Source organism: Mytilus galloprovincialis, chromosome 8 (genome assembly GCF_965363235.1).
Source record: "Mytilus galloprovincialis chromosome 8, xbMytGall1.hap1.1, whole genome shotgun sequence".
Classification (NCBI taxonomy): Eukaryota; Metazoa; Mollusca; class Bivalvia; order Mytilida; family Mytilidae; genus Mytilus; species Mytilus galloprovincialis.
In genome coordinates, this window is record NC_134845.1 from 15,131,019 (window position 1) to 15,149,582 (window position 18,564).

The following is an 18,564-nucleotide window of genomic DNA, read 5'->3' on the forward strand; positions in this document are numbered from 1 at the left end:
TTATTGTGTAAGTGATGGTAATTATAATAATTGTAAAAACATCTGTCTATATCATGGTTATGTAACATTATGTCAAAGACACAATATGATACAGCTTAAAAATTCAAGAAATATGTTCCCAACGTGGTTCTATAGAATCATTCATCTTGTATCACCTTCCAACAAAGTCTTATATAAAGTCACTTTAGTAAAAGCAATTAGACATACAATGTAACTAACTTTTAAAACATAAGAAATTGAAATAACAGATGCAGAAATTGAATATGAATTTAGATTTTGAGATTTGCATAAAGTCAACAATGATAACGGGCTTATGATTTAGTATGCCAGACGAGAGTTTCGTCTACTAAACTGGCATGGCAGTGGAACTCAAACCAAACAGTAAAAGGCAAAATCAATAACAAAGTCAAGGACCAAATAAAACCAAAACAAAATTCTAAACGGTTCCACTGATTCATGTGTATCGTCTACGATTGCTGCTATCAGCATAAAATCATACATGTAGTCATGATAGTTTTATGTTGTAATTTGTAAACATGAGTCCAATTATCTACAAAAATATCGAACTTTTTCTTTAGATGCTATTTCTTGTTTTTAAAGATGAGCTTATGTCCAAATTTCATAACAATTCATGCAGTTTTACAAATGCATCATGTCAAAACTAAATGTTATCCTTGGCTAAACTATCTGTAAAAGTTAAAGGCAAAAAACGAAGTCAGTCTATGTAAAAGTTAAAGGCAAAAAACGAAGTCAGTCTATTAGTAGAATATACGATAAATGAAAGAAATACATATTTTCAAAACTCTGCTGCAGACATTATCATTTCATCATGAGTATTTTAACACAAATAAAACATTTGTAAAACTTCTGCAAAAGCTTCATAAAATTCTATGAAGGGTTGACAATTAATATTGATTTGTAACAAACTTTAACCCAATACGGCATACAAAAAAATTAAATACAAAGCGGGATCATTTTTTTGCTTTATTATTTCGTCTTTTGGTCATAAAAAAATCTGAGTACTGTCTTTTAGTCATTAAAACCCTTCTGCCCATAGTTCATAAAATTCCATACCGGTTTGACAAAGTTGTTGATGTATAAAACAAACTTTCAAACAAACACTGATCTTTTAAATGTTCAAGACGACGGAATCTAGGATGGATATGTCTAACTTCCGCGATATAAATGTCTGAGTATCGACAATAATATCGGGACTGGTTTCATTTGGTTTTTTTTTTAATACAGTCAACATTTCGACAACATTGCAACGGCAATGTCAGTAGTTTTCTTACCTTGACGCCGTAAAGCGCGTGAGTGTATATTGGTCCTCATCTGGGTCATATTACACTGACAACGAGATATTAAAACCATATTATTGGAACCATACGAATTATTATTTAAAGGATCCTCCATCTTCAATAAGGACGTGTAAACTTCAATGTTAGAACGCTATTGAACATGTTCCTTGTTTTGCCGAATCTTTGGAAGGTGTAAATTCATATTGACGGTATTTATTGGCGCCACTTATCACTCGTTTAACATTTGTTTAAATACATCAATATATTTGTCTTACTTCTATCTATGAGGTCTATTTAGTATTGATAATTTAATTTTTTACATTTTTATTCAAAATATATTTTTAATCATTTTTTTACATAAAAGATAAAATATAAAAATAAAGTGTCACCTTTCACATGTTTCAGTACCTGCTGAGAGTAAGATTTTCTCACGATCAAGGTGTACAGTAATTATATAGTCATGACATGTTACATGTCCAACATCTGATTGTTAAAGTACAGCGTGAAAGTCAATGTAATTGGGATGGTACTTATATTAGCAATCTCAATTTTGTGAAGTCATGGGTAAGGCTAAGAAAATACATTTGTATGCTTCTTTCCTGTCTCATTAGTAATAACAGTATTTTACATAGACAATAAAGAGGAATGTTAGGGCTTTGACCGTGCTTTTAAAACCTAGCATGCCTGGTACCTGGTGCTTAACTAAATGTCTATGAAATGTGTTAGGTTAGATATGAAAATTGAGGGTATTTATATATAGAGCAGGAAACACAAATATATTTTGTTTGTCTGATATTGGTATTGACAAGTAAACCTCGTTTGTTTTGTTTATGTTACTTCTAGTACCAATTTAAGAGTCGTTAAAATTTCGTGCACCGAATCTGAATCTCTTTTCTGGATATGTGCAGATCAGACACCTTTAAACGCAATCATTTGAAAGCCAGGGTTTTATAAACACGAAGACACGTTATCATGGTTATGAGCTTTATGGCCAAAAGAGACATAAACATAAATTGCTAAATTCAACAAAGGTCACCTTTCCATGAAAACATGTCAATAAAAGTTTAAAGAAGATCAGAATCTACAATATTCTTAAATTGTCTTGCAATACGTTAATTAAGCACAAGTAATCGATTTTATTTATGTTACCATTATTTTGTTTTAAATTTGACAAAAATCCAAATATTTATATCTCGATCACGTGCATGGTATATTATCAATTTTAATCAAAATATCAAAGAGTGCAACGGACTTGATTAAAAGCATCAATTATTATCTTCTGATTGAATAACTCCAGAGCTAAATTATTTAACGATGAAGTAGATTACCACAAGTTGTGATTGTAAATTACACATTATATAGTGTATATTACTATTTAGCACAATACACAGCTGGAAATAGCTGTTAGAATTGGTGGAGGGGCACCCTTGATAATTTTTTTCACTTGTAAATGCAATGAAGCTTCGTCCAAATACTGTTCCTACTGTTCAATTTTTATCTGTGTGTTATTACTTGACATGTTACTACATTTTTTTAATTAACATGATTAATAAAATAGTATACGCGATGAGTGCCATAGTATATTTACCAAACAAATGTCAAAAAAGATATGAAATCAAAAACGTATTTACCAAAATTTCCCAAGAATGAATGAAGTTTGTTACATTTTATCGACTTACTTGACCCAGGGTCAGTTTTCTCTTGAGATTTTTCGACATCTTTTTCGGTTATTGGTTCTTCCGTTTTAATTTCCTCTATCTGAGTTGTTTGTTCATGATTATTTTCCTCAGTTTTTACATTAATATCATTAGGTTCGTCCGTTTTAACTTCAGTGTTCACATTTTCCTGCACATTTTCCTCCATGTTTATATTTTCTTGTGGGTTCTCCATTATGAGTAACACTTTCTTACAAACACTTTATTCTAATTAGTTAACATCTTCAATACACTAATAATAGTTGTGAAAAAAGCTTGTGTAGTCCGCTAATGATCCTACTGTTATAGATAGACCCTCCAGGGAATCTAAACTTGTTCCGAGTGGACGTATATACAAATGTTGTGCATTGAAAATGTACAGTAAAACCTAGATTCTGTCTGAGGCTGCAGACGATAAGGAAGTACTTCATCTGCTAGAGATATCAAGATGGCGGGAAGTGACAGTTTTATGATGAGAACATCGCCTAAGAAAACTTTTTAGAAGTTATAAGTAGTTTTTAGATGTTTTAAAGTATTATAAGTTGTAAGGTTAAAATAATACCGGGTACTATCAAAATAACCTTAAAGTATCAGACTTTTTTTAAAATTTAACCAGGAACATTTCTTTTGCCAATTCTCTGAACTAAACATGCAAAACGTCTGATCATGCTGTAGAAACGAATTACTAAAGGCTCGTTTTGACTATCAAAGTTTTCTTGGTCAAAGTATTTTGATGGATTGTTTTATAACATGGCAACCGTCAAAAAAACTGGGATTGCATTTCATCCTATTGGCCTTAACACTTGCACGGCCTGGGACTGGAATTAATCAACCACATTTGCAGTTTTGCTTTTGATCAAAACTTTAATAGTGACAACTAATGACTTAGACAAGGCTTACCTGGTCAAAGTTTTCTTTATCTGATCAGGTTTTTGTGGAAATCTATGACAACAGATGACTTGGATCAAGTTAACCTGGTAAACAAAACTTTACCCAAGTTAATTTTGATTGTGGCAAACGTTTTTTTTTTTTTTTTTTTTTTGCTAAATACATCATCGGGACATTACTATAATTTGTAAACTCTAGTTGTAATAATTTTTGAAAAACTTTAGACAAACCCTACCCTGTTTAACTTATAATAAAGATATTAGCGGTGCTTCAGATAAACTGTAAAACTAGTAATATACTATAATTATTGCTGCTTTCGCGCGATTTTTACCGTGTTCTGTTGATGTTTTATCAGTGTTAGTAATTTACTAAATAAATGTATTTTGGGGCTTGAATCTATTTAGTTGAATCTTGCTTTAAAATGATAAAAGTTAATTGCAAAATTCGTCCCATGCGTACTGACATCAGCACTATTCATTTGTTTAAGTCATAATCATATAATTTTCTATAAAATCAAAAGTAAAAACTGTAAATGTGGTTTACAAAAATGTGCTTTGTAGCACAATAGTTTGAATATCAATCATTTTAAGTTTTCATAGTAATGGTTAGTACAGAGCAAGCCAACTTATGACATTACTGATGTATAATCTACGGGTATTTCTGTTTTTACTGTATTCCTGTATCTAATGCTGACATCCTCATACCTTACTGTTTAATGTTTGTTTATGATAACGAATCAGAGAGTTCTCTGAAATATTATTTTAGTCTTTGACCGTTTCCTACCTCGTTTCCTACATGTTTTGTTTCAGATAAATTCTAAAGATAAAGGAATTGTAGATATTCCATCAAATATAAAATGTATGGTTGTTATAAGTCTTTGGATTGAAATAAAGCAATGTTAAAGTTACAAAAAGAATCTCCTTCTAAAAGCCGAGAGATACCCCAGGATACAGCTGTCGTCGTTTGTCACTATTTCATTGTGAAAATGTATTATACACTATTATTGGTACCCCTTAATGTGACCCCATCGATGAATGCTGTGATAGTGATTACAATTCGCCATGCACACGTGCTTTTATGATAAAATGGTAAACAGTAGGTTGGAAATTTATTTTAATCTTAATATCTGAAAGCTTTGATTAACGATATATTGATAGATAAATATCGTTTGTTTTAGTCTGTTTGTATTGCATAAAGTTATTATTTTAATTGCTTTCGTAGCATCCATGGCTCAATCCATGCATCTTGCTGCGGAGGCTCCAGTGAAGGAAATTTCCGGTGTGTCATTGATATCAGTACACAAAATATGAAATCTATTTTCAAAAGCACAAAGAACTGGCAATCCGATTTCTTTATTTCTTTCTTTCTTTTTCATATCTTTCAATGTTTCTTCCAAATTTCAACTACTATAATTCCTTAATATATACGTTGTATTTGTTCTTGTTTGCTGTCCAACCAAAGACTTAATCTATATGTGTATGAGTTCTACTGTAAACGACATATTCAGTTAAGTTAACTCAAACGAATGTCCATGTGTCTAGTCTATCACAATTGTCGAATTTCCCGTTCAAATCAGAACAACACGGACAGATTTACTATTCTGTCATTTCTATTGAACAAAATTAAATTATTAACATATCGAAACGAATCAAATTTGATATCCTTTCATCAGGTTTAGACTGGAGTCCAAACATTTAATAAAGGATGAACTCGAGCCCATACTTCTTATCAGGGTTTTGATTGGATCCCATACCTTTTATCTGCAGGGTTTGACTGGAGCCCATAGCTTTAATCAGTGTTCAATTGGAGCCCATACCTTTAATCGGGATTTGACTTGAGCCAATACTTTACTTAGGGTATGACTTAAGCCAATGTCTTTACTTAGGGTATAATGACTTGAGCCAATACCTTTACTTAGGGTATGACTGGAGCCCACACCTTTAATGATGGTTTGATTGGAGACCATACCTTTATTCGGGGTAGGACTGGAGCCAATACCTTTATTCCGGGTTTGACTGGACCCTTATATTTAATAATTGCAGGGTTTGAGGGGAGCCTATACCTTAGATCAGGGTTTGACTGGAGCCATTTTAGTTTAAGAGATCTAAAGGTAGAGGGCTACCTTTGTAAAAACTACACATACACTTGGTCATGGACCCTAAACTAATCACGTCTGGCTTTAAAATGTTTTGATACCCATGTATGTTTGAGCTCTTAGTACCAAATGATTCATTATAATTTGTTAGGTTTCATTATTCCCCTCATAGTTTATAATTTGATGACCATCATAGTACTGGAGCAGGTATCCAATTATCCTGTTAACTGTCATTTTAGTGAGATATTTAGGGTGTGAAGTCTTGTTAATTCGGCAAAACATATATTCTCAATTCGATTTATTTTTAGACAGACAATAAAGTGTTGTTAATAGATCTTCCAACATCGACTTAACACAGAGAAATGATCACAAGGCAATAAATACTTCTTATATCTGGTAAGTTGTATCATCAAGGTGTCTGCATCTGGGATGTAAACTGTAAAATATTTACTCCTTAGGTGCACTGTTTATAATATAAGTTTCCTAATCATTCGAACAATATTACGCACGTAGTAAGGTGATTACAATGCACATTAGAAATATAATCTGAACTTTGCCCATTATACAGATGTATTCAAGGCTGATCAGAAAGGAATTCACCAGTTATAACTATCTTATGGGTATAGATTTACGTTACTATAATATTCGTTTTTTACAGGTTTTCAATATATAAAGTTGATTAGAAAGGAATTTACCAATGATTTATTATTATAATATATTGGGTATATGTTAGTCCTATAATATAAGACTAGGGTATATGTATACCAACTTTATTATTATTATTTTTTTAAAGTTTTTTTTTTTTTTGGGGGGGGGGGGGTCAAAATAATAAGTTGTCTGAAATATAATATGAGAATAAGACAGAAGGTTGTTTATATCTCTTTTGTGTTTATCGTGATTATTTTGTATCTATTTCCTAAATTAATAGATTACAGAGCATATCTTATATACGATTACAGTTATCCGGATAGCCAGCCTATGCTGTATACCAGATGTTATGAAATTGAGTATGTTAAAAAAATAACCCATCATATTATTTCCTCATCTGTAAAAGTTATTTCATGGAATACCTCATCTAATCGTAAGCCAGTTTCACTGTACTGTTCATTGTTATCATATATATACCAGATGCTATAGAATGTTTTAATATGACAAAATCGTTCCATTTCATACATTTATTCATTCAATTATATTTACAAAATACCAAGCAAAGGAAAATGATCCATAATGATACTTTTACAAAGGAATAATTGTTTACTATACACATTATGTGATAGCTGTAATTATTTTAATTATCAGTTCCAATTTGATGACTTGTTTTTTTTTTCTTTTATCTAAGTTCATGAAGCATTCAAGTTGTTATATTTATCCTAGCAACGAAGCTGCTTATAATATTCATTTTAATTCAAAACAAAACAGACCCCACTCAATCAATACACATCAAGCTAGAAAAATACAACCAGTCATTGCGTTTGATTTCCTCCGTTCAAAGAATCATACCAAATCGAGATTTGATAGTGTTATGCATCTGCGCCGATGCCTTATCCTTTTCACTCGATTGCAGAGCGTAAGAATTCTTCTCCACTCAAAGAAGATTATATATAGTAAGTATTTTGCAGAGCGTAAGAATTCCTCTCCACTCAAAGAAGATTATATATAGTAAGTATTGACCCGTTATGATGAGGATAAAAACATGCAATCCTCACCTGCTGAAACTAATAAAATTCTCTAATAAAGCTTCAAGTAGTGTTGTTAGAACGAACATCGATTTCCTCAACTAAAACATTAAACGGTTGTATTATACAATTAAACATGTCATTGATAGTTTTTAGACAGAAAAGAAAATGAAAATGAGATAACAAATTCATAGTTTTTTGTATGTAAACTTTTCGCAGCATACAATGTATTTTATGGTATTCAATTATTCATTCTACACGGGAAATGTGTTAAGATCATTTTATTTTTTAAATTCACATTAGTATCCAGTTTTTACTTTGAATGCATGGATATCAACTACTGGCTCATAACGCTGACAGATTCTGTACAAATAAACATTGTATGGATGCTGTAAAACATCATTACCAGCCACTTGGGTCATCTCACTAGAGGAGAGCTATTAATCATACTTCAGATAAATACCTGGACATTCATTAAGCGTAAAGACCTAATTAGATCATGTTATAATATTAGGTTTGACCTGGCAGTTGTCAAACCTACAAATTATCCTTATGTTGTTGAATATCAAGATCGATTTTCTTCCAAGTCCAATATTCAAATAACACACATGTCTGTTCTCAATTTGTTGTCTATAGATACACAGCAGGTGATTACTTTCTTAAATTTAAATATGAGCAATTTGAAACATCAATGTTATTCTCATAGGACATTCTTTTAATTTTTCAGTTATTTTTAAAAGTTTGCCTCCACTGAGGCAACCCAATTGGGTGGGGTATAAGAAAATTGCAACTAAACAGGATATGTTAGTTAGTAGCAATGGCAACTCGACAGGGTGGAGTAGAAACAATGACAACTCAACATGGTGGGGTGTAGGGGCAATGACAACACAACATGGTGGAGTGTAGGGGCAATGACAACACAACAGAGTGGGGTAGGAGAATTTCAACTTATTAGGGCGTGGAAGGAAATGCCAACTTAACTGCGTAAAGTAGTAGCAATAGCAATTCGACAGGATGGGATAGGGTTGTCGGCAACTCAACGGGGTGAGGTAGGGGCAATGGCAACTGAACAGGGTGTAGTAGATGCAAAGAAACTATACAGGGTATGGTTACAGAGCTCCAGATAAGCTGCGTATTTGCGTGATCACGCAATACAAATAATAAAAAACTCAATGCAATTGCCCATTTCAGGGTTCAATAACCCAATTAATTCAAAGGAAAACCCAATTATATTCCAAATCCATGAGTTCTCAACCCTTGTATTGGCTACCATTTGCGTTGTTTACCCTTATCTGTTTACAGTCGTCGCGTAAACTATTTTTATTTTTTATAATATTTAAATATAAATTGGAAATTTCCTTTCGTTAAAAAAATAGATCCCTGCATCAAGTAGCTGAAATGGGTTCCTGTGAGAGTTTGCCGTTGCTCAATAGGTACACGTGTTTTTGAAAACATTTCGATCTTCTCGACGTTTATTCAATTAGCGTGTGTCATGTAGTCATATTTTTTTCGCATTGCTCGGGATTTATCATAACATACATTGAATTAAAACGAAATTGAATGTTCGGTTAAAATCTCGGTTAAAATATTGAATAGAAGCATTTTTCTGCTTCTTTTGATAAGCTGAGGGAAAGTTATGATGATAACAAGACTCAGCCAGTGTTTTTAGGATGCCGTCGAACACACGGGCGTGTGTTCGTACCTTAACGAGAACATTGCTAATAAAAACAGGGTTTCCTCAAAAAGAAATCAGTTGGAAAAAGTGAAAGGCAAAACACGTAAGGCCAAATCAATTATGACATGATAAAGCACCAGAAACCAAAAGTTCTAATAAAAGACAACTAAACCCAGATTTATGAAAATTGGAATAAAACAAAAACATTCAAGTATAATTAGAGTTTATAAACTATTTTTTGTTTCATTTTACACTGGTCTCAGAATCTATTATATAAAGGTATAAGACGAGTGCCTGTGAATACACATATCCGTTTTATACAGTATATATGAGAAAATACAAAACTGGCAGAAGGTTTGAAACAGAGCAAAAATTAAACCTACAATTGCTCCTCAGTGAATAAACCAAATAAAACAGCTAGCAAATAACCCTTACCCTAAACCAAATAAAACAGCTAAACAAAGAAAGAAACATATTTAAGATGGAAAAAAATCTGGGGTTGATATTGCCTAAATATTCAATATTGTGTTGATGAAAAAACCCAATACAATAAGGAGCTTGGTGGTGAAAAACCCAATTTGATATTAACATGAGGGGTGAATTGGAATTGATAATGCAATTAAAAAACTTTATCACCCAATTATATAAGAAAATGGTGGGTAAAAAACCCAATTTGTGAATTCTTATCTGGAGCTCTGAATTGGTTGGGGCAATGACAATTCGACACGGTGAGGTAGAGTAAAAGCAACCCAATAGAGTAGGGTATATGGGAATAGAAACGTAATAAAGTGGGATACGAACACAAGCAACTCAGAAGGGCCTGTAAAGGGAAATGAAAACTCAACAGGGTGAGGAATGGACAATTGCAACTCAACACAGTGGGTAGGGACAACAGCGCTTCTACATGACTTAGGACAATGGCGACTCATCCGTTCTAAATTGCCGAGGAGTACGATGACTGTATCTTCCTAAAGTCAACATAATCAAACTTCCAGTACTAGCTTGCTATAGTCTTGCCTCTTTTGATAATACATACAAAAAATACCGTACCAGATGTATAAATACCAAAGTGTTGGATTGTGTACAAAAATGCCATGGCGGTCGAGTTACATGAAACTTTCTGGTCAGGCCGGGTATTAGGAAATCACAGAAAATTCAAGAACAAAATAGTCCAATAATCTGTAGTCTTGTTGTCAAAGAAATATACAAGTAAATTCACTAATCTATTTATTAAAATTCCATTCCAGGACACTATTTACATTATATATACAGTTTACAAAATGTATAGTTCAAATATTCATTAGCACATTACTTTCACACGGTATCATAAACGACACTCTGTATAAATTCGGCAACAGTGTCCAATACTGTTCACTCACAAAAACCACGCATAGTGTCCAATACTATGCGGACAAAACCACGCGACAGTGTCCAATACTGTGCGGACAAAACCACGCATCAGTGTCCAATACTGAGCGGAACCACGCAACAGCGTCCAATACTGTGCGGACAAAACCACGCATCAGTGTCCAATACTGAGCGGAACCACGCAACAGTGTCCAATACTGTGCGGACAAAACCACGCATCAGTGTCCAATACTGAGCGGAACCACGCAACAGCGTCCAATACTGTGCGGACAAAACCACGCATCAGTGTCCAATACTGAGCGGAACCACGCAACAGCGTCCAATACTGTGCGGACAAACATATAAAGAAATAATAATAATTCCAAAGCTATCAGTAATCTGCTAAGATGTATCTAAACATATAGTGGGGCAGAATAACAAAAATCTGAACCTTATATACACATCATCTCCAAATATTCTCCAAATATTCTCCAACTGACCTAAATAATCTCCAAATATTCTCCAATTGACCTAAATATTTTCCAAATATTCTCCAATTCTTTGTTTACAAAAATAAAACATATAAATCATATAAAAGTATTTACTATGTGACCTTAGAGAACATGCTATGTTAATAATCTCTTATAGCAGGATAGCCATTTGACTTAATGACTTTAACAGACGATAATCAAAACGTTAATATGACAAAATTAATTACAGTGGACATAAAATTACACTTGTACACAATAGACAACAATCATTAACCACTTACACCCGACTCCTACCAGAGAAAACACATTCAAACAAAAAACAGATAAACAAAGGACTTGGTACAGGTCTATATAAAATAAAAAATTGTAAATGTGGCGGAATTACTGACCCATCCCAACAGCCTACATACCAAGTCTTTGACCAACGAGGTACACATGGTTTGACAGTAAAACAATTAATAACTAGTATCTCAATTGTTTGTAAAACAATTGAAAGGTCTTTCCTGTAAAAGTGATGTTTTTGTATTGTACTTTGTACGACCTTTCGTTTGATATACGACAAGCATACCTTCTGAAACTTTTTGCTTTTTACACTTAATGACCTCATCCGCCTACATTTTTGAGATCGGAATTATGATATATGGAACAGAGTAGATGAGCTTTCATTAGATATGCGACAACACCATGTTCTAGAAAGTTTGATTTTTGCACTTAATAACCCTATCCAAGTAATTTTTGGAGGTCGGGAATTTGATATTTCAAATGTACACATCATGACCTTTCATTTAATATACAACAACCCTACCTTAAAAGAACATTTATTTTTTGCACTCAACGACCCCATCCAACCTAGTTTTGGGAGACGTCAATTTGAAATTTGAAATGTACGCTTTATGTTCTTTCATTTGATATGCGACAACCTTACCATCTGAGAAATTTGAATGTTTGCACTAAATGACCCCACCCGTCCCCCTGGGATGAAAAGGGGGTTTAAAATTTTCATTTTTAAGTAGAGTTTGTTAAGACCTTCAATTTGATATATCAGATGACCCCATTTGACAAAGTGCAAATAATGATGCAATATCAACTATATAAATAGAAGTTATGAAACTTACAAAGTCAATGCAAAACTTGAAAATTTCAAATTGATTTTTTTTGGTGTTTTTTTCAATGGAATGTTTTTGGTATTTGGTCAAACATATAACTATGTTAACCTCTTCAATTTCTAAAACATTTTAAGTGGTAAGCTCTTGATGATTCAGAAATACATGCCTCCGCTCGCAAAACTTCAAACTGCATTATCTCTAAAACGACAATAGATATCTCAAATCTGTTAAATGATAAATGATCTACAGTTGAAGGACAACATTATAGAAAAAGAATTTGGACAATTTCAAAGTTCACCAAGGTCACAATTAATCATCAAATATATGATGCAATACAAAACTTGAGAACCGGAAGTCGTAGAGACATGGGACTATCACCATTCAACTCAGGACCACTTGACCTTTCAAATATCACAAGGTCAAAGTCATAGTATAATGTGAAGGTCAAGGTGAAATTTCATCATGACCTGACATTGACCTCAAATTGAAGATCTTGAACTACTGATCATCTTTGCAGTTTATAGTAGGTTGATATCTGTTACCTTTAAAAAGATATACACACAATACTATACTTTTAAGAATCATCCCGTCGTAACTTTTGAACAGACAGTCGGACTCTTTTGAGGTCAGAGTATAAAATGTAGAGCTCGTCGAGAGGAACATTTTATACGCTGTAAGTATGCAGCAAACTCTTATCGTTTTCTTAATATGAAAGCTTGAAATTGCAGCGTAATTTTTTTTTGCAATCGGTGACCTTTGACCTTGGGTGCAAATTAAAGGTCACATGAATTGAAGATTATTGGTGTAGGTCCCAAGTCTTTACGACTTCCGGTTCTTGAGATACAATTTTTCAAAAATTGTGTATATTTTTTCAAGGGAAATAACTCCTTATAAGGGTTAACAACAAAATGATTGTATATGTTTATTATCATTGCCATCTGGTCTTGTACATGTTGCCATTTTCAAATCGATTCTATCTTGAATACTTTTTGAGAAAAATGTAAAAGAATGAAATTGCTTCAAGGGGACGTAACTCTCATAGAGAATGATGAAATCTTTAGCAGCCTCATATGGTAACACATCATGATGAGATCTAACTTTTGTCCAAATAAGGTCATGATATCTTTAAAAACAACGAGGGGGGGCCATGTCGAAAAAAAACCAATAAAAGGGAGATAACTTCTAAAGGGGATGATGAAATCCTACACAGCCTCATATGGTAATACTTCATGATGAGGTCTACCGATGGTCCATATTTGGTCTTGATAACTCCAATAGAAACGAGGGGAGGCCATGTCAAACAAATGCTGGATGAAAAAAAAAAAAAAAAAAAAAAAAAAAAAAAAAAAAAAAAAAAGGAGAAAAACAATAAGGTCTTTCCTCGCGGAGAGGAAAGACCTTAAAAATCTGCACAATACAGAGCTCCAGATAAGAATTCACAAATTGGGTTTTTTACCCACCATTTTCTTATATAATTGGGTGATAAAGTTTTTTAATTGCATTATCAATTCCAATTCACCCCTCATGTTAATATCAAATTGGGTTTTTCACCACCAAGCTCCTTATTGTATTGGGTTTTTTCATCAACACAATATTGAATATTTAGGCAATATCAACCCCAGATTTTTTTCCATCTTAAATATGTTTCTTTCTTTGTTTAGCTGTTTTATTTGGTTTAGGGTAAGGGTTATTTGCTAGCTGTTTTATTTGGTTTATTCACTGAGGAGCAATTGTAGGTTTAATTTTTGCTCTGTTTCAAACCTTCTGCCAGTTTTGTATTTTCTCATATATACTGTATAAAACGGATATGTGTATTCACAGGCACTCGTCTTATACCTTTATATAATAGATTCTGAGACCAGTGTAAAATGAAACAAAAAATAGTTTATAAACTCTAATTATACTTGAATGTTTTTGTTTTATTCCAATTTTCATAAATCTGGGTTTAGTTGTCTTTTATTAGAACTTTTGGTTTCTGGTGCTTTATCATGTCATAATTGATTTGGCCTTACGTGTTTTGCCTTTCACTTTTTCCAACTGATTTCTTTTTGAGGAAACCCTGTTTTTATTAGCAATGTTCTCGTTAAGGTACGAACACACGCCCGTGTGTTCGACGGCATCCTAAAAACACTGGCTGAGTCTTGTTATCATCATAACTTTCCCTCAGCTTATCAAAAGAAGCAGAAAAATGCTTCTATTCAATATTTTAACCGAGATTTTAACCGAACATTCAATTTCGTTTTAATTCAATGTATGTTATGATAAATCCCGAGCAATGCGAAAAAAATATGACTACATGACACACGCTAATTGAATAAACGTCGAGAAGATCGAAATGTTTTCAAAAACACGTGTACCTATTGAGCAACGGCAAACTCTCACAGGAACCCATTTCAGCTACTTGATGCAGGGATCTATTTTTTTAACGAAAGGAAATTTCCAATTTATATTTAAATATTATAAAAAATAAAAATAGTTTACGCGACGACTGTAAACAGATAAGGGTAAACAACGCAAATGGTAGCCAATACAAGGGTTGAGAACTCGTGGATTTGGAATATAATTGGGTTTTCCTTTGAATTAATTGGGTTATTGAACCCTGAAATGGGCAATTGCATTGAGTTTTTTATTATTTGTATTGCGTGATCACGCAAATACGCAGCTTATCTGGAGCTCTGACAATATGCTCTTCACTCGCTGTGCATGAATGTTTGACACAAACAGAAATTTGGAAAAGTATTCAAATCTAATAGCTTTAATATTACAAAACGTATCTACTTGGTTATACATTTTTAATTCAATACTTGTTCTCTAAATTATGATAGATTAATTAATTATAAACACTTAGATATATGTAGGTTAACTTAAGGTCATTGGGTTAACGCAAAGCTACATGTTGTATATGTATTCTCGTTCATGGATCTTTGAACACAGCATACACATGTATGTACAATTTACCTTTGTCTTACTATATAATAGGAAAAGTTTAAATTTATATTCATTTATGTCCTTGTCAGAATGATTTGCAAAGTCGTATGCAAATTAAAATACTTGCCGCTAAACATAAGAACTTAATAACTTTATACGTGCTCTACAAGTTGCAATAATTGTATTCGATAAAGAAACTATACAAAGGAACTAACGACATATTTTGCATTATTTCAAATAAATTATTCAAGTTTTATAATAAGACCTACGTAAACCTCGATCAGACAAACTATAAAATGTATTGATATCTATATATACCAATGTCAAGTTTCCCCTGAGGCGATGTTCACACAATTATATGATGTAATAATCTTTTCGATAGTGCATATTGCATTTAGTCACATATACATGAATCTACACGGATAATATTATAAGGGAAATTGGTTATAATTTTCTTTCACACTAAATGATCAAACATTTCTGCCCTGGGTGGGGAGGTGTGTCGGTATAATTGTATTAATAACACTCATCACCAAAATTATACTTTACATCTACTTTCTAAAAGACCACGTCATAATACAAAACCAAATTAAATTATCCAGTTCTCGTAAAACTGGGTTGATGGTAATGGATAATGATAATAATTCATGTGGGAGAGGTCTATAACTTACTATAATAAAACACTATTATCCAATAACCACAAAGATCTAGTGAGATATAATGTAAGATATTTACGCTTGGTTAGACTTTAGTCACTACTATACATCTTTTAAAACACGTATATTGATTTTCTCTTATATAAACAAAAACATGGCTTCGTAGGTCACAAATGATTTGTTTACATTTTAAACATTTACATTTTACGTTTTAATCCAATACACATTTATATCATGTTACTGTATTATAATGAAATCAATAATAGATCACCTTTCTTAACGTGTCAACTCTCTGATGTATATCTTAATGCAACTTTCATAGGTAATCTTACACGTTGTTTAATTTTTTCAATGAAGCATACGAAAAGAAACTTATTGAATTTTGCCATTTTCACCAGCCTAGCTAGCTTACCTTCATGAATTTTCACAATCTCCACTGGTTGTTTGTGAACCAGTCTTTCTCCTTCGTGGTCCGACTCTTCAACAGATAAAAGTTCTCCGTTTTCAGCCTCGGCCCTTTGCGATTCCCATGGACTTTCCATCATATAAAATACCGGGAACTATCCTGATATACTTTTAACTTGAATTCACATATGGTCTACCACTTTGCACTATGATGAGAAAAAGTTATTTTTCCTTTCCTATGATATTTTTCTAAGCCATATGTGCTTCACATTAGGTACAGTTGTGTTTCTATGAGGAATACAGATTACGTCTTGTAATAATTAGTACAACCATCTCATGTAAACAACAAGTTAAAATCCCTCAATATTACGAACATATGATGTGATACAATCCTCTAACATGTATTTAACTTTACATCTATTAATAAGTAAGGACGTTTGACATTTGCATTTAAGCGTCGTCTCACGTGAGTAATTAGTCGGACTGCTATTTTGCAAACCTTCAGTTGCCGGGATATTCCAAACGCTCGATTGATGCGATGAACTATGTCGCCGGAACGATTGATCTTTCAATGTTCTGCTTACTTAATAATGGTTCACTTTAAGCTGAATTAGTCTCAATGGAGTTTTATAATATAGTAATTGATGATGTATATATAGGTGGTTTTAAATCGTATTTGCTACTACATAAATCTCATTGATATATATATAACAAGAACGATACATCAGATCTCTACCAAATATACACAAAATTCCAATATCCAATCAGAATCTGGCAGTCGCTTGAAATATTGGATTTCTTTGCAAATTGTGAATATTTAATGATCACTTGGAAATTCCAGACTGTCGCTATTTCTCTACTGCTGGACAATCAGACTTCCTTCCTACGTTGTATAATGTACCTTATAACTTATATTCGACTGCTGTCCGACAATCAGACTTCCTTCCTACGATGTATATAATTTTATTGTACCTTGTAACTTATATTCTTTTTATAACTCCATATATGGATCAAATTAAATCTATTTCTGCATAACAAAAGGTCACACAATAGACCGTGTCGACATTAAGTCTAATTACACGTAATAAGTATGTTACGTCGTGAACTAGGCCTTTCTAGTTTCCTTTTGGTAGTTAGTCGAAGTAGATAATGAGCATACTAAAGTCGTTTGTCAGTTTCCTATTGCACTTAATTTTGAGTGGATTTCTTTGTTTTTAGATCTCCTCACTTTCATCAGACACGAGTCAATTCACGATGGAATTCTTTTACTATATGCCTCCTCTTTTACAAAATGAACGATACAACACACTTTTCGAGTACATAGGAAAGAGGCATTGATCATAATATATTAATTGTGGCGTCGTTCAGCGTTCTTGTGAAGTGTAATTGCCTAGTTATTGCATACACAGTAAGTTGTTGTTCTTTGAGGACTTGCAATCTATTCTGATACCGTTTGTTCCTTTAAAAGATGACTATACTTTATAAATTAATTGCTAATCACTTCAAGTAAGTAACCCTGTTTCCAATTCGAAACAGGTCAATTTCTTAAGAACACAAAAAGTCCGTTATATCAAGCAAAGACAATGCTATTAATCCGATCAATTCATTGTTCATATTTAACAGCACTGTTCACGATAACATTCGGGTTTTTTTCTAGTCCACAGTTTTTTTATTTATTTTTCTTCCTTGTTAAATTACAATAAAGCAATCAATGCAGGTGTGTGTACATAAATATCAAGTTAATTCTTCCTTCTCTCAATATTATTTTCCGACAGTATCACTTGCTTTTCCTTGTATAGATCCTATAGTGGTGTAGAACGGTCTAATATGTAACAGACTTCACATCTGATTAATGATAAATTGTTATTTCTTGATGCATAATGACAGGTAAAGACATTTTATTACCGTACCTCTAGGTCCTAATCATTTCTGGTTGAGCAGATGACATATATATATTCTCAATAAATCTGCACAAAAAACACTCTATCTTCATTCTATTGATTGTGCAATATATGATTATCTGTTGCATAAGATTACAATGAAATTAGTTTATGTTTTATATTCGGTATGTCCTTTTATCAAGGGCAAACATTGGCATAACTACGTTCGACACGTTGTAAAAATGACCTCAAAATATCGCTTAGAGCCGTACTTTAATCCATGTTTTCTCAATTATTTATGGCTTATGTCCAAATATGCACCGTTGATAAAAGGAGATTTTCATAAATTTGTATAAATTTATGTTCTTTACAGTCAGTCAATCTGGTTACCTGAGGTCTTTATCGAGCAATGTGTTACAATACAC

The 18,564-nt window shown here is 32.8% G+C and overlaps 1 protein-coding gene across 4 annotated transcripts in view; it reads right to left on the reverse strand.

Annotated features, from left to right (window-relative positions):
* Positions 1 to 18,564, reverse strand: part of LOC143085144 (neuronal membrane glycoprotein M6-a-like) — a 63,010-nt gene that overhangs the window by 20,029 nt on the left and 24,417 nt on the right. Inside the window, exon 1 of one of the 4 annotated variants that reach the window (XM_076261328.1) lies at positions 16,267 to 18,100. The exons of 1 other annotated variant lie outside the window; for it this stretch is intronic. In XM_076261328.1, coding sequence (XP_076117443.1) covers positions 16,267 to 16,399 — 133 coding nt within the window. In that variant the 5' untranslated portion in view covers positions 16,400 to 18,100. Of the gene's footprint in view, positions 1 to 1,292; positions 1,429 to 2,977; positions 3,353 to 16,266; positions 18,101 to 18,564 lie in introns of those variants that run through there. 2 more of the 4 variants (XM_076261327.1, XM_076261329.1) reach the window with 2 other exon arrangements.